The sequence below is a fragment of the Canis lupus genome, chromosome 27 (assembly GCF_048164855.1).
Source record: "Canis lupus baileyi chromosome 27, mCanLup2.hap1, whole genome shotgun sequence".
Classification (NCBI taxonomy): domain Eukaryota; kingdom Metazoa; phylum Chordata; class Mammalia; order Carnivora; family Canidae; genus Canis; species Canis lupus.
This window is the reverse complement of record NC_132864.1, coordinates 8277615-8300711: the sequence shown is the minus strand read 5'-3', so window position 1 is coordinate 8300711 and position 23097 is coordinate 8277615. Positions and strand designations below refer to the sequence as shown.

General features: G+C 44.0%; 1 protein-coding gene across 4 annotated transcripts in view; it reads left to right on the top strand.

Annotated features, from left to right (window-relative positions):
- The first annotated feature begins 3869 nt into the window (after positions 1 to 3869).
- PIWIL1 (piwi like RNA-mediated gene silencing 1) overlaps positions 3870 to 23097 on the top strand; it is a 29889-nt gene continuing 10661 nt past the window's right edge. Inside the window, exons 1-14 of one of the 4 annotated variants that reach the window (XM_072802134.1) lie at positions 3870 to 3980; positions 6933 to 7018; positions 7492 to 7603; positions 11145 to 11270; positions 11994 to 12208; positions 12563 to 12684; positions 12822 to 12902; positions 13552 to 13749; positions 14178 to 14289; positions 20360 to 20486; positions 20676 to 20793; positions 21296 to 21410; positions 22462 to 22649; positions 23019 to 23091. In XM_072802134.1, coding sequence (XP_072658235.1) covers positions 6941 to 7018; positions 7492 to 7603; positions 11145 to 11270; positions 11994 to 12208; positions 12563 to 12684; positions 12822 to 12902; positions 13552 to 13749; positions 14178 to 14289; positions 20360 to 20486; positions 20676 to 20793; positions 21296 to 21410; positions 22462 to 22649; positions 23019 to 23091 — 1665 coding nt within the window. In that variant the 5' untranslated portion in view covers positions 3870 to 3980; positions 6933 to 6940. Of the gene's footprint in view, positions 3981 to 5713; positions 5853 to 6932; positions 7019 to 7491; positions 7604 to 11144; positions 11271 to 11993; positions 12209 to 12562; positions 12685 to 12821; positions 12903 to 13551; positions 13750 to 14177; positions 14290 to 20359; positions 20487 to 20675; positions 20794 to 21295; positions 21411 to 22461; positions 22650 to 23018; positions 23092 to 23097 lie in introns of those variants that run through there. The other 3 variants (XM_072802132.1, XM_072802133.1, XM_072802135.1) reach the window with 3 other exon arrangements.

The window sequence follows — 23097 nt, the reverse complement described above, 5'->3', positions numbered from 1 at the left end:
CCTGCAGGCTACCAGGAAACTGCAACATGTCCCACTGCTCTGACAACAGGCAGGAGATGGGACAGCTGTCAAGCCCTGCGCACAGACACCTCACTGAGAGACCCAGGAGCCACAGGAGGGCACCAGTGACACCTACGTTCTCAAATATCACTGAAGCTTAGTTTCTTTCATTTTTAGAAAAAGCTAGTTATGAGTAAAAACTCTTCCCAAGCATCCCACAGCTGTCTTGTACCTCCTGCTTACGAGACTACTGCCAAAGCAACTGAGAACAGAGGAACCCTTACTAGAATATTCCAGAATGGAGCTCAGAAGCTACACACACACACTCAGGGCTATTGTGCTAAAGAGATCATCTGAGGTCATGGTGATAAGTAGGCCACTCCAAGAGTGAGTGGGTGCTCAGCTCCACCTGTTGCTCTGTGGGTTAGCTCAGTGGATCTCACAATACCTACTGAATCAGAACCAGGGAGCAGGCTGCTTAGACACAGGTTTCTGGCCTTACCCTAGAGTTCCTGATTCAACAGTTTGGGGGTGGGACCCAAGAATTGCCTGCAGGTTCCAGGTGATGCTGATGCTGCTAAGCTGGGGACCACACTTTGAAAACGGCTGCCATGGACATTTAAGACATGGGCATAAAAAGGCACACCTATGAATCCTACAAAGAAGGACTAGCCAGAGCCAGAGGAAAAACACCCAGGTAATGGAAGGCAGGTAAACTGAAGACAGGTAGGTTCGAAAGGGGTCCATTGGATTTGGAAACAAGGATGTGATGTGGCCACAATGCACCTCAGTCAACTGCCACAACCCAATGGCCATGGGCTGACAATGAGTCCATGGGTGTTCAAGATCCCTGCTTCTCTTTAAAAACATTAGACCCATCCTCCAACTGATAAATGCAAAAGCAGATGTGGTGTATCCATACACAGGAATTTATTCAGCCATAAAAAGGAATGAAGGATTGCTCCATGCTAGAGCATTCAAGGACCAACCTTAAAAACGCGATGCTCAGTGAAAGAAGCCAGGTAGTTCCTAAAGACAGGAAGTTGTGATACAGCAAGATGTATCCCATATTGTATGATTCCATTCATATGACATGAATAAAGTAGATCAACCTACAGAGACAGATTTGAGGTGGCCAGGAGCCTGCAGGAAGGAGGGAACAGGGAATGACAACCTAATAAGAATGGGGTTTTGCTTTGGGATCATGAAAATGTTCTGGAATTAGAGAGAAGTGGTGTTTGCACAACACTATGAATGTACTAAGTACCACTGAACTGTTCGCCATAAAATGGTTAATTGTGGGCTATATGAATTTCACCTCAAGGGGTCAAAACAAACAATAATGATAATAGTAGAGCTAGCAAATCTGGGTCCTCCTTCCCTCTTGGTGAGGTCTGGCTAGGACCCGAAAGTCTCTGACCCATTCAGGTATTGTGTCTACAGGCCTGTGGCCACAGTCCCTGCATCTCCTGTTCTGTGACCTGCCTAGCTATGATGCATATTCCATTTGGTGGCCCCAGGGTTTTGCATCATCGAGAGGACAGAGATTGCATCCTATTCACGGGATCTAGCAGGGCGTGCTCAACAGCGTGGACATTTGGTGTTTATTGTCATTCAACTTCTAGAACCTGGTCTGCCCCTGCTTCCCCTGGTGTCATCACCTGACTCTGTTCTGCTTGTTTTTATCACTCCTGCTGTACCAAATCGCTGGCAGTTCCCTAAACGCCTCTGTCTGCTTGGACCACAGGGCTTCCTGCAAATCCCATTCAATGTTTCAGACTGAGGTATCAGTGCCTGACAGGTGACCTCCCTGCTCTGCTTCCTCTCAGAGATAGATTCCCACCTTTTTCCCTGCCCTTCACTTTTGGCCAAGCTCCTGGAAGGAGAATCTACGTCCATTCATTCCTCAGTTTTTAGCATTAGGCACGTAGTTGTATCCAGTAACTGGTGCCACAAGGTCACACTGTCAATAGAGAAATCAAAAAAAAAAAAAAATGATGTCTTCCCCAATTTCTCTAATTTTTTCCTTTTTTTTTTTTTTTTTTTTTTTTACATTTTAGGTGAGCGTTGTGAGGTGTGCTGTTTGCACCATAAGAAAATGAGGGGTTTGCCTACATCTTGCTGTATCACAACTTCCTGTCTTTAGGAACTACCCAGCTCATACACAGCAGACACCCGGATGCTCCAGTGACAGTTCATACAAGCACCGTGTCCTTAGCAGTTCCAAGGAGTTTAGGCACATAGAGAAGAGAAACAGACGGGAAAAGAGGACTTCTTCCCTGTGAGGCCCCTTCTGGCTACTTTCCTGCCTTGCACCCAGTTGAAGCTGTAGACTCATTTCTTGTTTTATTGCTCCATCTGCTGGCAGGACTGCAGAATAACTTTCTCACCAACCTCTTAAATCCCTCCTAGAAAAGTTAAGCTTCGTGCTATATTCCAAACGATGCTTTTTATACTAAAAAAAAAGTGAAGCCATCCCCCTCCCCCCCCACTTCAAACTACTTGGGTGTCTCTCATTTTCACGTGAATCCTTTCTTGAATGAATATGATGTCAGGATCACAGATCTTGCCTTAAGTTTCTCAAGATTCTCTCTGCATAAAAATCACCTGGTGACTCTGCTTAAAAAATTCTTTGCTCCCATCACAAACCTGTGGAATCAGGATTACCTGGAAATGTGTTTTTCAGAAGTTCCCCCTTGTGCTTACAACCGAGCATGTGGGGAAAACACTGAAGTCCACTATTCCTTTCCACCCGCATTGGAGTGGAGGAGGAGACGACTGTAGACTCGGGGAGGTGGTTTGGGAAAACTCATGCCCCTTCCACCCCCAAGCCCCCTGAATACACGCTGAAGTATTAATAAAACATAGGATTTGCTGTATCGATGCAGCTTTAAGACCGTCCCTCCAGCGGCACCTGGGTGGCTCGGCGGGTTAAGTGATCCCGGGCTCCTAGGACCCAGCCCCACGTGGGCTTTCCGCTCGGTGGGGGTCTGCTTCTCCCTCCCCCGCCACTCACTCGCTCAAACACATCATTGTTTTTTAAGACAAGTCCCCAGGAAGCTATTGAACTGTTACCGGACTCAACTAGCGATGTAAAGCGACCCATTTTCCGTCCCAACCAACAGCTGTCCTATTTTCCGGCGTCTACGATATTTCGTCCCGGGTTGGCCCGACGTGGGTACAAATTCCCGTCGAAGGCGTCTACGTCGGGCCTGCGGCCACGGGGCCCTGGGGCAGCCGGGTCGGCACCACCAGCGCTTCGCCAAGCGCCAAGCACCCGCCCGCCCAAGCCGCAGAGCCGGGGTCCGGGGGCGGAGCTGCGCGGGCCTCGCGTCGTCCGGCGGCGGGGAGGGAGGCTGACGCCGCGCGGCCCCGCACCCCCGCACCCCCGCATCCCGGCTCTGCGGGGCCGCTGCTTCTGAGGGCAAGAGTCCGGGCTCACGTCTCTGTTGGATGAGCTCAGCGGTTTCCGACGACAGGCGGCAGCTTCGCAGCCGGACCCAGTCTCGTGGCCGCCCAAGGCCGCTCAGCCCCTTCTCCCCGAGCCAGGAGACCTGCGGGGCCGGCCCTTCCCTGGGACGCGGCACCGCCCCCAGGACGCCCGCCGGCTCCTCGGGCCCCGCCCGCCCCGCCCGCCCCGCCCGCCCCGCAACCGCCCTCACGTGCCGCCCAGTCAGGACGCCGTTGGCCGCGCCACGTGCAGGCCCTTCGCGCCCGCCGAGGTGTTCTTCCGCCCGGCAGAGGTACGCGGCCCTGCCCGCGGCGACGGCCCCAGGCGGACGGCGACGGACGGCGAGCAGCGCGGCTCCGCGGGCCCCAGGAGCGGAGGCAGCTGGCGGGGCGGCGGCCGCAAAGTCCCGGCGCGGAGGGATCCGGCGCGGGGTGGCGGTTGGCGGGGCGGCGCGGCGGGGCGGGGCGCGGCGCTGAGGGGACCGGGGTCGGGGTCGCGGCGCTGGACCTGCGGCGGTGGCGCCGGCCTGGTGAGGAGGGGTGCGGGCCGCGGGGTGCGGGCCTGGGCGGAGGGCGCCCGGCGCTGCGGGGGCTTCGGGCAGGCCCGGGGTCAGAGGTCAGGCTTCTGCACCGTCTGGGTCGGGGGCGTCCCTGGGCTCCCTCAGGGTGGAGGCGTCACCGGGGCACCGTCTGGGTCGGAAGGCGTTTTGGGGCACCTTCAGGGTGGGGGCGTCACTGAGGCACTGTCTGGGTCGGGGATGTTCCTGTGCACCCTCAGGGTTGGGGGGTCATCGGGCCACCGTCTGGGTCCGGGGGCGTTCCTGGGCATGCTCAGGGTGGGGGGCTGTTATCTGAGCACCGTCTGGGTCAGGGGGCTTTCCTGGGCATGCTCAGGGTGGGGGGCGTTATCTGGGCATCATCTGGGTCGGGGAGTTCCCGAGCATGCTCAGGCTGCGGGTATTGTCTGGGCACCATCTGGGTCCGTCGGCGTTCCTGGGCATGCTCATGGGGGGGCATTATCTGGGCATTGTCTGGATCAGGGCACATTCCTGTACATGCTCAGGGTCAGTGTCATTTTCTGGGCAGTGCTGCTCAGGGTTTGGGGAGGCACTATCCAGTTCGGGCCGTGTGTGGGCCAGAGGGCATTCCCCCACATTGCCCAGGGTCAGGAGAGTAGGGACACCTCTTGCCCTGCTGTCCTGCAGCCCACAGGGGTGGGATCGGGGTGGCATTGCCCCCTGGATGGACAGCAGTTTGCCCGGGCCCCATTTCTAGCTGGGATGATGGTAAGAAGCACCATGTCCGCATCTCACTTAAGGGGGACCGTGTGGTTTGTTGCCCATCGGAGGTGTCCTGTGGTTGGAAGGACACAGCTGGGAAGCACAGCTATGGGGGACTGCCCTCCAAACGGGGCCTGTGTGCCCCACCTGTGAGTGGTTACCTGGGTGTCTCTAGTGATGTGAGAATCACCTGCTGGCACACCAGACTTGGTAGCTCTGGGAGCATGGACCCCTTCTGCCTAATTTGCATTTCCAAGATGTTCCAGATGTCGCTGAGATCGCATTTTGAGAACTGCACTGTAAAAATACCGGACAAGACAGTTGAGCTTATGTCTGCTTTAAAGGAGGAACCAACCCAAACTTAGCATTACTGCCAGGCTAGGTGCTGGGACCAAGCCACAACTAGCAGCCTAGTCTGCAGGGGTGTGGGAGGAGAAAGGGAATCACCGTGCAGTGCAGTGTGGTAGGTGTGGTAACACAGGTGGGGAGGGGAGGGCACACTAGCAAAGGCTGTTCCACGGTGCACAGTGAGTCATGGAGCTTCTGTCGGTGATGTGTGGAGGAAGAGAAGTCTGCTGATTGTGCACACCATCCCTAGGACACCTGAGCGTGTACGGCAGCAGGCCCCGTGTGCAGGCTGTCATCCTAGTACAGACAGTAGAAATGCACAAAAGTGTAAGATGGTTCTAACATGTTGGCAACCCAGCACATCGTATTCTATAACCAACTTTGGAAATTATTGAGTGAGAGTCAAATTGCGAAGGTTCTTAGGATTTGGTGAGTTCACACATTTGCAGAACACAATAAGAAGTCAGGTCTTTCACAATTGGAGAATATAATTAGATTTGCCTCTCTAGGAAGGCCCTCATGAGAATTTTAGAAGCTGTGAAACTGAAAAAGATGAAAACCTGATTTAAACCAGAATGATCTTCAATGTAAATGATGTTGTAGGCTTCCCCTCTGTATTTAGAACCTTCAGTGGTGTCTTGTGGCAGTGAAGGTGGAATCTGAGCTCCCCGTTGCCTACAAGGCCCACGCATCCTGACCCAGCATCCCTCAGGCTGCACCCATTCCCCCTTTTTACTGTGCTGAAGCCACACAGGGCATCTGTCAGCTCTGCAGGTGAGCCACTCTCCACACTTAGCTCTTTTCTAGAAGTCTGCTACCAAATGCCTGCCACTTCCTGATCCTCTTGTATCTGCTTATGTAGTGACCTCACAGGAGGCAGGCACCAGGATGTAAAGTAGCTCCTGCCTGCTTTTCTATAAGAACATTCTGCTTGTTTCCTTCATTAAACTTGGGACAATTTGTAGTTAAAATCTTACCTGCCTTTCCCACTGGGACTAAGATGTGTGGAATGTTCACTGTATGCCCAGTGCTTTATAAGCCCTTCCTGTGTGTCCTCATTGAACCGCACGCTGGAGCTATGTGGCAGGTTAATAAAACTCTTGTTTGACACACGAAGACATGGATCTGAGGTTCTGTCCCTTCTGTGAAGGAGTCAGGTTCAGGCAGACTAGCTCTGAGGCCTCCACTCTGCATGATCTGATATGGCTTTCTGCTCTGGGGTGGGGGTGGAGGGTATCTCTGATGCCTGATAGGTGTTGTTGAGATGGAGAGCACTGTTGGGTCAGAAGGAGTAGAAGCAACAGAGGAGGCTTTGAGAGATAAAGGACTCCATCCTTTTTCCTTAGAGGCACAGTGAGTGGTCTTGCCACTTACCAAGAATGAAATTGTGGGACATAAATGATGTACTGAGAAAGATAGTGGTTTGGGTACATTTAAGCTACATGTGGCTCTGTGGGTGGACCCAGGAGGGTGCGGTGAGGGCCTGACCTCAAACATGACACCTGGGTCCATTTACATACTTTCCCACATGTGAAAGAGCTAGTGACTGACCTCCATGTTGCAGATTTTCCTAAGTGGTTAAAATAGTAATTCAATGAAAAAGGAAAAGCTGTATTAAAACAAGTTCTGCACTTTAGCCCTGCTACCCAGCGTGCTGCCCAATCTACATAAGTACTTCTGTTTGTTGAAGGTAGGGCCATGGCCTTAAACTCTGTTACGAGAGGCTAGAAAAATATGTGATGATTCAGGAGCTTATTGTGGAGTCCTAAATATTTGTTCCAAAGAAATATTGCAGAAACAGTAAAATGTAATTGTGTATGTTGAGTATTGTCTTTACTGTTATTTCCCCTCAAGGAAAAAAAATGACTGGGCGAGCCAGAGCAAGAGCCAGAGGACGAGCCCGTGGGCAGGAGACGGTGCAGCACGTGGGTGCCACTGTGGTGAGTGCTGTACCTTTCACCTGCAGTGTCCTCGAAAAACAAAAACTTGCTCCATCTTTATCGGCATAGATTATTAAAATAAATTTAAAAACTGTGTCCTGTGAAGGATATAGTAGCTATACAAGGATGATGCTGTTCTATTTCCTGAGCATCTGAAAAGCTGCTTCTTTAGTTAGTGACCTTTTTCTTTTAATTTACATTTAGTTAATTAACAGTGTATTAGGAATTTTAGACGTAAAGGTCAGTGATTCATCAGTTACATATCACACCCAGTGCTCATCACATCACATGTCTCCCTAACACCCATCACCGGTTAGTGAGCCTTCTTGAAGAAACTTCTTTAGAGGAATACAATATTTGGTTACTAACCTAGATCAGTTTTGTTTGAATATCTTAGACTTGTTGAAGACTGTTTTCTCTGACCTGTGACTTTTTGACATGAAAAGAATGCTGTTTGTTTGCATATCCCATAGAGTCAGCAGCCTGGCTATGTGCAGCCCCGGCCTCAGCAGCCCGTGGCCGAAGGGGAATTAGTTGGCCGTGGACGCCAGAGAGGAGCAGTAGGAGCAGCGGCCAAGTCACAAGGTGAAGGGAAAGTGCACAGACTTCGTGTGTGCACATGTGCAGTAGTAGTAGTAGATGTGAAGTGGTAACCAGTGTGTGGGGTCTTGATAAAAACGGGGTTCCAGCAGTCCTTTAAAGTCTAATGGGCCCTCTTGCAGCTGAGCAGCCTGCTACTTAGGGAAATGCCACTGCTACTTAGAAATGCTGATTTCTTTTCTCCTTGGACATGAAAAGGCCTATCCTTGCCAGGGCCCTGTATTAGCTCTTCCAAAGTGATTAACTAAGCATACATTTGCTTATTCATGAATCATTTTAGAACGTTGTTTCAGCATCTTGTGATTCCATCACAAGCTGGACCACCTTTTACATTTGTAACTTTGGTTTATAATAGGCAGTCTCACTATATTGTGGCGGGGGGTGCTAACTGTCCTGCTCTGGGCCCCACACTGCAGAAACCTAGACCCATTAAGAGTCAGAACCACAGCCTTTTAATAGGAGAGCTGCACTTCATCACCCTGCCATACACCCTATGAAATCAAGTGGTGAAACAGTGTTCCTTGTGTTAATGAACACATGTGTATGTATGGTTTTTGTATAGACAATTTTGAGAAAGAATATCAGTAGTGCTGCATTTTGAAGAATCAATTAGAAGACTGGAACATCTTTTGTTTATGTATCCAAGTATCTATTACTTTTCTGATATAAGATGTGTTACTTTTCAAGATGTCTGATGAGAATTCATTTATGGGCATTCATTTCTTTTAAATTTACAGGATTTTATCCACTTTCTCTAATCTAGATGCCTGAGTTCTTTTGAAACTTAAAATATTTGACTTTCAACTGTGTTCCACATACAATAAGATTTGCTGAAGCTGTTTTAAAAACACTTCCTTATTGATGCAGTCCTGGAATGCAAATAAAATTGTGGGAAGTACTTAAGTACTTCTTAAACATGCTCTGTATTGATCTTTATTAATAATTCAACAGTTGTGCATGAATTTAAATGCTATGAAACTCTATCCGTCATCTCTAAAAAGCTAGTATCTAACTTTATAGGAAGAGTCTCTGTGAGGATTAAATATTACCCGGAATAACAAATGCAAGGCTCTATTTCATAACTTTTCACTGCTTTTGTAAGGATTATATCTGAGAAGTATTTGTCATAAATGTTCAAAGTATCTACTAGGTTTTAGAAATTGATGTTTAACAGATTTATTCTTAATGAGAGACCTTGCTTCAGACCATGATTTTCATTCTGTATATGGGGTGTGGATACGTGGAGGGCTCTGAAACAGAGCAATAGTGAGATACGGTTTTTGTTTTTAACCATTCTAGCAGCTGCATGGAAAGAGATTCTAGACACACCTTGGAGATGCCACAGGTCTGGTTCCAGACCCCTGCAATAAAGCAAATATCATAAAAAACAAGTCAGATGAATTGTTTGGTATCCCAGGGCATTATAAAAGTTATGTTGAGGGATCCCTGGGTGGCGCAGCGGTTTGGCGCCTGCCTTTGGCCCAGGGCGCGATCCTGGAGACCTGGGATCGAATCCCATATCAGGCTCCCGGTGCATGGAGCCTGCTTCTCCCTCTGCCTGTGTCTCTGCCTCTCTCTCTCTCTCTCTCTCTCTCTCTCTATCATAAGTAAATAAATTAAAAAAAAAAGTTATGTTGATATTACTGTACTCTATTTATGCAGTAGCATTACATCTAAGCAACATAAATACCTTAATTTTAAAATACTAAGAAATGCTAACCATTATTTGAGTTTTTAGCAAGTTTTAATTACTTATCACAGATCACCATAACAAATATAATAATAAAAAAAGTTTGAAATGGTGTGAGAATTACCAGTGACATAGAAATGAAATGAGCAAATGTTGGAAAAATGTCACCAGCAGGCTTATTTAACACAGGATTGCCAGAAACCTGCAGTTATAAAAAATGCATTATCTGTGAAGCACAATAAAATAAGGTGGGCATATAATTATCTAGTTTTCCAATTTTGTTCATTCTGAAACCTGTCCTTTTTACAGATTGACAGATAAGCTTTGGCTAAATATAAAAGCTATACTATGTGTAGAGAGGGAAACAGACTTCATCATTGTTTACATTCAGAAACTTGCAGTCAGGTTTTTGTATCCAGAACTGAATTTTAAGACAAATTCCATTTTTTCAGGATAAACGCCTCTATGACCTGTTGTTACTAGCTTGGATTCAGTATGTTTGACCTGTATTAGTTAATCACCCAAGACCAAGGCTACTTTCAGTTGAAAGTCTCTGGGATAAAAAGCTCACCAAGGGAAACAAAACAGCTATAGATTTAAAGGATTTTTAAATAGAGCCTCTGAATATCCTGAGGTACGAGAATCAACATATTTAGCAAACACCTTTAAAGAGCTTTATAAATTACATTCTCACAGAAAACTTACTATATGCCTGTGAAGGTCAGTTTTTCAGGTAAGGAAGTTGAAGCTCTTGTTAGAATAACTTGCTTCCAGGGTGTATCAGGAACCAATATTTTGCTCAAGCCATTGTTCTTTCTCTAACAAAGAGATCCAGAAGTTGGCATTTCCGGGCTAGTCCTGGCATTTGTGGTCAGAAACAAACTGGGCTTTTCAATCGTTTTGTTCTGTTGTCCTGACTTCTGTCATTAAGACTTAGTTTTGGCTATCACATCCAAATTCCAGGCAAGATCGGCAGGGCAGGGGGTACAGAGAGCAGAAAAGCTGGTTACTGACTCCCTCCCAAGGCACTTTCCCAGAGGTTTGATCCAGTAATTTCTGCATAAATCTCTCAGGCTGTCATTCCCTACAGGGAAGGTGGAATTCTAGTCTGTTAGATACATGACTCCCTAAATAAGCTATCTTTAAAAAAGAAGGCTGAGAGATTGGGAAGTAAACTGAAGTCTCTGGTACTCATGTTACAGTTGTAACACTGGATGACAAAGCCCACGTTCGTTCTTTGAGCCACATCATGCTATCAATAGGAGATACTTCTGCGTGTTGTACAAATGGAAGGATTTAATTTTGGGTATTATAACCAGCTTTTGAAACCATATGAACTTCTATCCCAATAGTCCATAGGGTATGCACAGAATGATTCCATCTGTTCTGATGTTCGTAGGGGAATTAGGAAATGACATTCTAGATCTTTACACGTTAAAACCTATGAACTACCAATTCCTATAGCTATAATTTCATCATAAAGCTGTGAGAAATACTGCTTATTAGGCCCTTAGGTCCTTATCAGAACTTGGAGAATAACGATTTCTTAGTCAACAAGCATGCTCCTGAGTTCTTGAATCCCAGGCCAGTTGTGTTAGTCTTTTACAGGGATATAGGTCTTATAGGGGAGCATCTAAGTTTGGCTGGGGCAGTGGCAAGAACAGCTTAATAGAAGTCCTGGCTAAGCTACTCTGGCCAAGCAGATACCCAAGACATTCTGATGGCATTCCTGTATGTTATCTGTGGCACCTCTGTAGCTTTTGGGTATCATTTTGTGAATTAATACCATTCTTGATTTCATGTTTCATGTTACATAGTATATCATTTTTTTTTAAGAGCTCCAGATATCTGCTGGATTTCAGGAGTTATCATTAGCAGAGAGGGGAGGTCGTCGTAGAGACTTTCATGATCTTGGTGTGAATACAAGACAGAACCTGGACCATGTTAAAGAATCAAAAACAGGTGTGTTAATTACAAAGACTGTAGTTTCATGTGATTACTTTTCCAGTTAAACAGGACACTGAATTGAAGCCATTTATTTTACATGTTTATTTATATGATGCAGTCACAGAGAGAGAAGGCACATTTGGTCAGGATCCTGCATGGCTTTTCCATTTCCCTCTCTCTTTTGGATTTGATGAAATAGGTTATTGTTGTCCTCAGCTGCACTGAAATGTTCTATTAAGTGTTATATTACTTTTTTTCTTTTAAGACTTTGCCATAGAGTGTAGCCTGGGTGGCTGAGCGGTTTAACGCTGCCTTCAGCCCAGGGCATGATCCTGGAGACCCGGGATCGAGTCCCACGTCAGGCTCCCTGCTTCTCCCTCTGCCTGTGTTTCTGCCTCTCTCTCTGTCTCTGCGTCTCTCATGAATAAATAAATATTAAAAAAAAAAAGACTTTGCCATAGAGAGGTTTGGTTGGTTCTGTTGTAAATTAGTCTAAGGAGGATTTTTTCTTAAATGTATACTTGTAGGAACTTACCTGGATAGGATAGTCCTCAAAGTCAGATGTCTTAGAACTTCAGTGTCAAAAAAAAAAAAAAAAAAAAGGAAGAAGAACTTCAGTGTCATATGCTGTTCTTAGCCTTTTGTTTGCAGAACTGTGTCTACTTTGTCATGGTAGGAAAGATCTCAAGGAAGAATAAACTCAATACTATGTTAATCAAACGTGACTCGCTTTTACAGGTTCTTCAGGTATTATAGTAAGGCTGAGCACTAACCATTTTCGACTGACATCCCGTCCCCAGTGGGCTTTATATCAGTATCACATTGACTATAACCCGCTGATGGAAGCCAGAAGACTCCGCTCAGCTCTTCTTTTTCAACATGAAGATTTAATTGGAAGGTGTCATGCTTTTGATGGAACAATATTATTTTTACCTAAAAGACTACAACACAAGGTTATTTTAAAATATTGGGTTGGGGAGAGGGTGATGATAAATTTCCACTTCAGAGCAGAACTGCCACAATCTAGGGTAGCTTTTAGAGAAACTCCAGTGATGGTCTGGTGATTATGTGTGTAATGAACCCGGGGAGCTGGGGGGGCTTTGGCATTATTGCTTCATTCTCAAATCCACCTGAGTACTTGATGACAATTATAATGAGCCTGTAACCACTCTTCTCATAGTCATTCTTTTTTAAATTTAAAACCTTTCTATAATCTTCATTGTTGCCTTACTAGCAGGAATTATGTGATTGGTGTTATTAATTTCTTTTAATAATTAAAAGTTTGGTTTTCCACTGCTTTGGCTCAGGTTACCGAAGTGTTTAGTCAGACCCGAAATGGAGAGCACGTGAGGATAACAATCACCCTTACAAATGAACTCCCACCTACATCACCAACTTGTCTGCAGTTCTATAATATTATTTTCAGGAGGTATGTTAGTGTTTCCTTAACATTTTACTCAGAAAAATTGAAAATCTAGATGAGTTGAAAGACCAGTGAGGTGAGTCCCTATGCATTAGAAATGCTTACCAGCATTCACTCCTGTCTTCCAACCTTTCAATTTCTAGACTCTTGAAGATCATGAATTTACAGCAGATTGGACGGAATTATTATAACCCAAGTGACCCAATCGATATTCCAAATCATAGGTTTGTATGAAGTGGAAGCTTTCTGTTCTTTAGGCTTAATCACAGACTTCAAAAGTGATACTCTAGTTTGAAATAATCACATTTATTACTGTGACTGTTAATGGTACCCTCATGTTAAGTAAACATTTAACTTTGAAATAATAAAGGAAACCTCCACGAATACTCGGATTTTAAAAAAATCACATGCTGTTCATCTGTCACTGCGGAAGCATGAAGAGTTGCCTGACACTGTTTGTATTTGCTCTTAGGGAACAAAATTTATAAACTAATGAATATTGTTTCAGAAGTTCCTGTGGTATATCCGAGTGCAGCCTGCACAGTTTAGGTTTATTATACTAATTACAGATTCTTTTAGTTAGACTGGATACTTTCTCAGGTCATTCCAACATAAAAAATAGTTTAATATAGTGTATGAACTCAGAATGGAACTTAAATGGTTATGCTATTAAATAACCTTTATTGTTGAGGATCTTAAAAAGAGGGGTCTTTATCTGGAACCTCATAAACCTAGAAATAACTAAGTTTACTCCGTTCAAGAACTTTGGTACTTTAGACCCAGTCATTAAAGGAGAAGAACACAACTTGATACACAGAAGCTGTTTGGATGATTCACAGGGGCCACTTCAAGCTCCCATTCTCCCATTGGCAGGTTGGTGATCTGGCCTGGCTTCACCACCTCTATCCTTCAATATGAGAACAACATCATGCTTTGCACTGACGTGAGTCATAAAGTCCTTCGCAGTGAAACCGTGTTAGATTTCATGTTCAACCTCTATCATCAAACAGAAGAACATAAATTTCAAGAACAAGTTTCTAAAGAACTAATAGGTTTAATTGTTCTTACCAAGTAAGACTGCTTTTTAAAATACAAAATAATCATTTTGCAAATCTTTAGATACTGTGGCTTTCTAGTCCATTCTTTTAGAAAGTAGAGTTTATAGCAGAGGAGCAGGAATTGCATGAAAATGGGGAGGGGTGTTCATGACCTTTCCCAAAACACAAATTCTCAGGGGGAGCACACTCCTTTGAAAAGGACAAATATCTGATGACTTCTATCCTTTTTAGTCTTCATTTTATTTTCTAGTAGTACTTTACTCCCCTGTCCCTCTAGCATGGTCTTTAGAAGTTTTCCCTTTCTCTTCCCATGAATGACATCATGTATTACTGAGTGATTTCCAAGTTTATTTTCTTAGAGACTATGTACTATCTACATCTAGCTTCTTTCTAATAATAATTCTACAATTCTAATACCAATAAATGTCACCTATTCCACAGGTATAACAATAAAACCTACAGGGTAGATGATATTGACTGGGACCAGAATCCAAAGAGTACCTTTAAGAAAGCAGATGGTTCTGAAGTCAGTTTCTTAGAGTACTACAGGAAGGTAAGAAGATAATGGTGACTTTTTTTCATGTGAAGTATTTAGGCCTTAGGAAAAATGTGAACTATCTTCAGTAGGATTTGCTTGTGCACATGCAACCAGTTGCTTTGAAAGCTGTATATAAGGACGCCTGGGTAGCTCAATGGTTAGCGCCTCCCTTCAGCCCAGGGTGTGATCCTGGAGTCCTGGGATTGAGTCCCACATCGGGCTCCCTGCATGGAGCCTGCTTCTCTCTCTGCCTCTTTCCCATTCTCTCTCTCTCTCTCCAATAAATCAATCAATCAATCTAAAAAAAAAAGCTGTATATAAATGTATTTATTAAGGTAATCATAGCAGTTTAGCTCATTACCACATGAGAAGTGCTTGATCCCGGTTCCTTTTTCCCAGTAGAATGAAAGATTGTGTTTGATTTTAAGCTTGTGGGAGGACAAACAGGTAGGGTAATTAGTGATAAACAATGTGAGTTTACTGCCATATTCTGTAATGAACACTTCTTTAACCTCACCCAAGGGTGGGGTTAAAGACAGCTAAATCTTAGCATCAAGTTGCACTAAATCTGCATATGAGTTAACTCTTTTTAAAAATTTGTTTAAATTCAATTTAGTTAATATATACTGTATTATTAGTTTCAAGGGTAGAATTTAGTGATTTATCAGTTGCATATCACACCGAGTGCTCCTTCCATCATGTGCCCTCCTTCATGCCTATCACCCAGGTACCCCATACTCCCAACCCCTCCCCTCCAGCAACCCTGTTTGTTTCCCAGAGTTGAGTCTCTCATGGTTTGTCTCCCTCTCTGATTTCTTCTAATTGCATTTTTCCCTCCCTTCTCCTGTGATCCTTTGCCCCGTTTCTTATGTTTCTCATATAATGTGAAACCATATGATCATGGTCTTTCTCTGATTGACCTATTTCACTCAGCATAATATATCCTTCAATTCTATGCACGTTGTTGCAAATGGCAAGATTTTTTTGATGGCTGAGTAGTATTCTGTTATATACATACATACACACACACACACCCCGCATCTTCATTATCCAGTCGTCTGTTGATGGACATCTGGGCCCTTTCCACAGTTTGGCTGTGGACATTGGTGCTATAAACATTGGGATGCCTGGGTGGCTCAGTGGTTGAGTGTCTACCTTTGGCTCAGGTCATGATCCTGGGGTCCCAGGATTGAGTCCCACACTGGGCTCCCTGCAGGGAGCCTGCTTCTCCCTCTGCCTGTGTCTCTGCTTCTTGCTGTGTGTGTCTCATGAATAAATAAATAAAATCTTAAAAAGAATTGAGGTGCAGGTGCCCCTTCAGATCATTGCATTTGTATCTTTGGGTAAATACCCAGTAGTGCAAGTGCTGGGTTGTGGGGTAGTTCTATTTTTAACTTTTTGAGAAACCTCCACACTTCTCTAGAGTGGCTATACCAGCTTGCATTCCCGACAACAGCACAAGAGTGTTCCTCTTTCTCTGCATCCTTACCAACATTTGTTGTTTCCTGAGTTGTTAATTGTAGCCATTCTGACAGGTGTGAGGTGGTATCTTCTTGTGGTTTTAATCTGTATTTCCCTGATGCTGAATGATGTGGAGCAATTTTTCATGTATTGGCCATTTGTATGTCTTTGGAGACATGTCTGTTCATGTCTTCTGCCCATTCTTGACTGGATTATTCTTTGGGTGTTGAGTTTTATAAGTTCTTTATAGATTTTGAATACTAACCCTTTATCTGATAAGACATTTGCAAATATCTTCTCCCATTCTGTGGGTTGCTTTTTAGTTTTGTTGACTGTTTCCTTTGCTATGCAGAAGCTTTTTATCTTGATGAAGTTGCAATAGTTCATTATTGCTTTTATTTCCCTTACCTTTGGAGACGTGTCTAGCTAGAAGTTGCTGCAGCGGAGGTCACAAAGATTGCTGCCTGTGTTCTTCTCTAGGACTTTGATAGATTCCTGTCTCACATTTAGATCTTTCATCCATTTGAGTCTGTTATTATGTATGATGTAAGAAAGTGGTCCAGTTACATTTTTCTGGATGTGGCTGTCCAAGTTTTCCCAGCACCATTTGTTAAAGAGACTGTCTTTTTTCGATCAGATGTTCTTTCCTGCTTTGTCAAAGAGTAGTTGACCATACAGTTGAGGGTCCATTTTTAAGTTCTCTATTCTGTTCCATTGATCTGTGTGTCTTTTTTTCTGCCAGTACCATACTGTCTTGATGACCACAGCTTTGTAACATAGCCTGAAGTCTGAGATTGTGATGCCGCCAGCTTTGGTTTTCTTTTTCAACATTCCTCTGGCTGTTCAGGGTCTTTTCAGGTTCCATAAAAATTTTAGGATTTCTGTTCCAGCTCTATGAAAAATGCTGATGATATTTTGATAGGGATTGCATTGAATGTATAGATGGTCTTTGGTAGCATAGACACTTTAACAATATTCTTCTAAACTGTAACCGTGGAATGTTTTTCCATTTCTTTGTGTCTTCCTAAATTACTTTCATCAGTTTCTGTACTTTCAGAGTACAGATCCTTCACCTCTTTGGTCAGGTTTATTCCTAGTTATCTTACTGATTTTGGTGCAGTTAGTTGTAAATGGGATCGATTCCTTGATTTCTCCTGCTGCTGCTTCATTGTTAGTGTGTAGGTTAACTCTTTAACTTTCGTTTTACATATAGATAAATCCAGCTTATTTCATCTAGGCTAGATCAGTTTATTGTGTGATCTAATACTAGTTTTGTACAGATGATCCTAGCTATTTGTACAGTAATCATTGAATTGAAAAAACAACAGAGGCAAACAGGAGCAAGACAGACCCACTGCTGACTACAAGAAAATACAATGTTTATATCGGAACACACACTGACATAGTTGTTCAGTGATAAGCAGAGCTTACCTGAGTCCTTAGAAGGCTGCATTTCCTTTGATACACTTTATTACAAGTGCAGGAGTAGTATTTCTAAAGCCCTTATCAGTTAAAAATCTTAACACTTGTCTTTAAAATGCTGAGATTTATCTTTTTTCCCCCTACTTTCAGTACATTTCCTTTTTCTAAAAAGCTGAATAAATCAGCTCATATATTTGTATCCTATGTCAGAGTACACATCTGACTGGTGACTTCGAAATGTCTCTTTACTGGTTGTCTACTACTGCCTGAGCTATAGCTGCTCTGCTATGAATGAAAGGATCAGATAATCCTCTGGGGGAAAATGTTTCTCTGAGAAGCCACATTAAGAGCTGCTCTTATTTTGAGCAAAATGAAAACAGGCCATGGGCCATCTCAGCTTGATTTCTCTACTGCTATTTTTACCCCTCTTAACTCTTTGAGGACCCCAGCCATTTTTAACTGAAATTCCTTCTGGGTGTGAGTTACTGTGAGAAATAATAATTTTTCTGTGATTTCCTAATCCCTGTCAGGATGAGAAGAGACGGTGTGTATCAATAGCAGTTCCAAAGGAGACAGCCATGGAAGGTTCAGTTTCAGCCTGAAGCCAGGCCAGGGGAGGTTCTCCTTCTCTGGTAGTGAGTCTTACATGTCAGCTTATTCCTAAGTGGCCAACTGCTTGTTGACCTACATCAGGTTCTGCCTTGAGCCCCCAGTTACTCCGTACTAACTTGTTAGGTGATCTCTAGGCTCATCTGGGCTAGGACTAGAGGTGTGCTGTGTTCACAGTTCTTGGGTTTCTAGCTGTAGCCCAGACCTGTCTAGGCCTGCTTGTTCGCAGTAGTCACACATCTCAAAGTCCCCTTCCATGGGACCAGTGCTGAGTGTGTTCTGGCCCCTCACCTGACCCCTGTGCAGTACTCTTGATCAGTGCAGGGACTATGCCTTCCATGAGGGCAGGGATTTTGTGGTTTATGTACCTCTAGCTGCTTAGGAAGGCACTCAGGTGTCTGAATGAGTAGTTAAAACTTCAGACCTGCATGCCTCTTCTCGTGTGGTGCTACTAGTGGCCTCACCATCTGAGATACTGCCTCCTCCTCCTCCTCCTCCTCCTCCTCCTCCTCCTCCTCCTCCTCCTCCTCCTCCAGTGGCTGCCCTCTTCAGTGCAGGGCCCCGTGCTCATTCAGTCAGTCTCATTTCCCATTTCTCCTGCTTTCTGACCCATTTTCAAACTCCTGTGGATCTGATGTTACTCTTCCACCCTCAGTACTGATGTGCACTGATGCATGTCCAGTGAGACCCTGAGTGATGTAGCCCTTGCCTGTGTGTTGGTGCTCACCTTCTCTCTCAACCCAGCCTCCTCCTGCATGCAACACTCTGCACGCCTGACTCATGCTCTTAGGCTTAGTGTCGGCTCAGATGATTTCTGCTAGAAGACTTCTCTCTTACATCCAGGGCTAACTGGGTGTCTTTAGTAGATACAGTCAGTCAGAATGGGGTGGTATTGAAATGTTTTAGAGAATCACGGCATTCTTGGGACTTCCTAGTAGAGATGCAGTTTTAGTCATAAATGATGGGTTGGAAGTTCTACGTTAAAAATCATATTTAAGAACCATTCAGAGTGGGAGAGAGAAGGGCCTTTGAAAGGGAAGATCATGGTCAGTTTTTAAAAGAAAAGGTTTGACAGTAATGTTAATCACAAGCTCATTTCTTAGATGTAGGGAAAGATGTTGAAAGAATTGACAGGTTTTTGTTTGGGCCCTAAGAATATAGGAAAGGCATCCCAAAGTTTTGTATAACAGGGAAGCATGCATTAAAGGCCCATTGGCAAGATAGGGCAGATTTAGGAATTCATCTGACTCTACTCCCACACTCTTGCTGCTCTGTGCACCCAACAAGTGACGTGCAAGGGAGGGGCCTGTGAGCAGTTGTATCTCAATAAAGAAGACAGTGTGATAAAATCAGTAGTGCAGGCACATGGAGCAGGGATCAGATAAGAGTGTTCGTGAAATTTTCTTACCCAAAATAGAAAAGTTAACTTTTTTCCTGAGTGGTTGGTAGAGTCTATATAGGACAAGGTCAGAACAGATTGGAATTCATGGTCTCTTAGTTCCTGAGAACTAAGAGAACTAGGTGGCCTGGAACTTGGCATAGGGTGGGAATATGGAACAGAAAGTACTTCCTCTGCTGCTGAGTAAGTGGCACTAACAGAAGGGCCATCATGGTACTCATCCCTGTGTGCTACTGCATGCAGATGTGTGGCTCTCTGAAAGTAAAAAGAGCCAAATTAATCAGGATGTTAAAAGATGCCAGGAGAAGAGGGTACAAGAGGATCTCTAGAGAACACAGGGCCAGAGATGAACCGAGATAACACAGGGAAGCCTCTTGTTCCAGGCGCACAAGCCATCTCATGCATACATGAACTCACAAAAGTCAGCATTTTTTGTCTTTTTACCAGTTGTGAAACTTACCTTAGTGAGTGCTTATGGGGAATCTTACAACTACTGAGTGGAGGGGTGCCTGGGTGGCTCAGCCGGTTAAGTGTCTGCCTTCAGTTCAGGTCATGATCCCAGAGTTCCAGAATCGAGCCCCACATTAGGCTCCCTGCTCAGTAGAGAGTCTGCTTCTCCCTCTGCCCTTCCCCCTCTCATACCCTCCCTGCCCCCCAAAAATAAAATCTTTTTAGAAAAGACTACTGAATTGAAATCCAGCTTCTACCAAATGTCAACATTTTGTAAAAATTTTTCGTAATTAAGAATATTCTCTGACATGGAAACTCCTTCCTTCTCCCCATGTACTGCTATATGTCATAGCAAGACTTGTTTTCTATACCACTTCTTGCTGTAATACTAGTAGTCTTGGAGGAATTCTGTTGTGAGGACCCAGAGTTACGTAGGCTTCTGTTTCTAAACCAAAATATCACAAAATTAAGTGAACTGTGACTAGAACTCAGAATTTAGATGGTCGAGGACAGTGAGGCTCTTAAGTCTTTAGGAAGAAAGTTGATGTACTCAGTAATACATGTAAATCACAACCTGTTCTACCAGGATTAAAGATGCACTTTTTAAGCTTTGCTTGGATACTGATACCAGCCTTACTATTGGCATCAATTGTCAATTTAAAAAAAGCAAATCCCTGTTTTGGGCCCACTGACCTATAACTAAAGGCATTTACATGAACAGTGACACCTTCTTTCTATAACTAGCAATACAACCAGGAAATCACCGACTTAAAACAACCTGTTCTGGTCAGTCAGCCTAAGAGAAGGCGTGGCCCTGGTGGCACCTTGCCGGGCCCTGCGATGCTCATCCCCGAGCTCTGCTATCTCACAGGTACTGCTGTATTTGGGCTGCTTCCCCTGCCTCTACCTCTTCTCGGAGTCCTCACAGCCCCCCAGAAAAGCCCTTACTGCTGCCTCATTCCCCTTGTCATTTCCCTCACTCTACACTACCCCGCACTCCAAACGTTTAGATGTGATCCTTGTTTCTATAATCATATACCTTTCAACATTTTATTTGAAGGTCTAACTGATAAGATGCGTAATGATTTTAATGTGATGAAAGACTTAGCTGTTCATACAAGGCTGACTCCAGAACAAAGGCAGCGTGAAGTGGGAAGACTCATCGATTACATTCATAAGTAAGTCCTCTGCCTCTCACTGGGGCATGGTTTCAGTTTTGTGTTCTTTTCTGTGGGTTGGGAGTGAGAGAAAATAATTTTGTTTTTCTTTTGTGTTTTCAGTATTTGGGGTGGGTTCTTGGTATTTGTGGGTGAGCCCGCTGTTTGTCAGGGAATGTTAAGGTTAAACTCTAGCCTGTGGCCTTTTCTGATTCTTCTATTAGAAAACAGTAATCAAGCAGAAAGTGAAATATTTAAGACAAACCTATTTTCTCTCTAACATGGAGGGATTTACTTTGAAGGGAAGGTCGTTTGGGCATCAGAAGTGTAGGCTAGAGGCTATCCTGAAGGACCTCAGGACATGATGAGGGAGATACGGAGAGCACATCTGTGTGTCCTGGCATCCTCACTACGCTCTCAGTCCTGAGAGAAGTTGTGGGTTGTGCTGGATCTCTATTTGCATATGTCTGGTTTTTCTGCATTTCCTTACTTTGAGTGCCACATTAATATGTTAAATTTACAGAGATGACAATGTTCAGAGGGAGCTTCGAGACTGGGGTTTGAGCTTTGACTCCAACTTACTGTCCTTCTCAGGAAGAATTTTGCAAGCTGAAAAGATTCACCAAGGTGGAAAAACAGTAAGGCAGTTCTTAAAGTTGTCAGTCACATCAGATTTGGGTCTGGTGCACAGTAAAGCAGGAATAACCCCATTACATACCAGTCTGCTCTCCTCCTCCCCCTCCCCATTCCTCTCCACCTATCCTTTACCTTCTATGAGCAGAGATACATATGGTCCTCGTGATCATCCGTGAGACTTTACTGAAAGCTGGCTTAATCTGTTTCTAAGAACTGAATTACTTAAGGTATAGAAGAATCTTATGCGATTGGGTTGGTATTTTGTCTGCCACTAATACAGAAAACTTTCAATTTATCTGGCTTCATTTTTGCCTGGACCATTTGTTTGTAGGGACATAAATATTGTGATGCCTATATATTTTATCTTCAGAAAAGGGAAACAAGTCTTCTAAAAATATTTTTGTATAATTGAAGCACTGCAAGTACCAGAATTTTAAAAATCCTTTTATAGAAAACTACCCTCTGCCTTCTACGTGTTCTATGAAAAACAACCTAAACATACAGCTCAATGTCTTAACTGCAGTTGTTTTTATGATCCCTGTAGAATTGGTCACAGAATACATCCCTGTGTTATAACACAGGCTGTGGGGAGGTGGGTAGGACAAGGAGGAAGCACTGGGTTTGTTCCTCTATGAGAAATAGCACCACGTCAGTGTGCTTCAAGTTTGATAGCTTTCTACCTTTCCTGCTTTCAGTGGGACACCTCCATCAAGTTGCTTAACTTTTAAAGCTGTATTTGTTTTGTATCTTTATCATGAGGGAGGTAGCACCTGTCCTTGTCATGTGTTAGAAGATGAAGGAGAGCACAGGCAGCACCAAGGGGAGGGCCTTTTGTGAGAAGCACTCATATGCTAGCTGTGACAGGGTCCCATCATCCTCAGACACCTGACTGTACTTTTCTCCCCTCTTGGGGTGTTTTGTTTATCCATCAAGTCCAAATGGAAGAGTAGTCCCCTAAGGATCAGAATGCCCCAGGAGAACTGTTACAGGCTTATTGGGTTTGTAACTGAGAACATGCAGAGGAATTCACAGTGTCTCTGAACTTTCTTCTAGTTCGATTACAATCCACAATTTGCAGATTGGTCAAAGGAAACAAGAGGTGCACCATTAATTAGCGTTAAGCCGCTAGATAACTGGCTGTTGATCTATACTCGAAGAAATTATGAAGCAGCCAATTCATTGATACAAAATCTATTTAAAGTTACACCAGCCATGGGCATACAAATGAAAAAAGCAATAATGTAAGTCTGTCAAGTCATTTCTACTCTGAAAATTGATTAGTAGTCATTTGGTGGGTGTGGGAATGCAAAAGTGATAAAAGTGTTAAACACGTTACCTAGATTATGTTTAAAGATCTGATACAGTTCCCTGTAATGAGGATGCAGAAACGTATTTTAGTAACTAAGAATGGGTGAGAGAACAAGCAGTACTGTTACCCAAATTATTGCTGCTATTCGCATTAGAAACAACCTTTTGCCTAAATGGCCAGTCTTGGTGTTTTGTATTTTATACAGAAGTGTTTCATGTGTGATAAACTACAGGAAATTTTTTATGCATAGTACATTTTTCATTACTTTTTCTGAATGTTGGCTAACAAATTTTCATTCTAGGATTGAAGTGGATGATCGAACTGAAGCCTATTTGAGAGTCTTACAGCAGAAAGTTACATCCGATACCCAGATAGTAAGT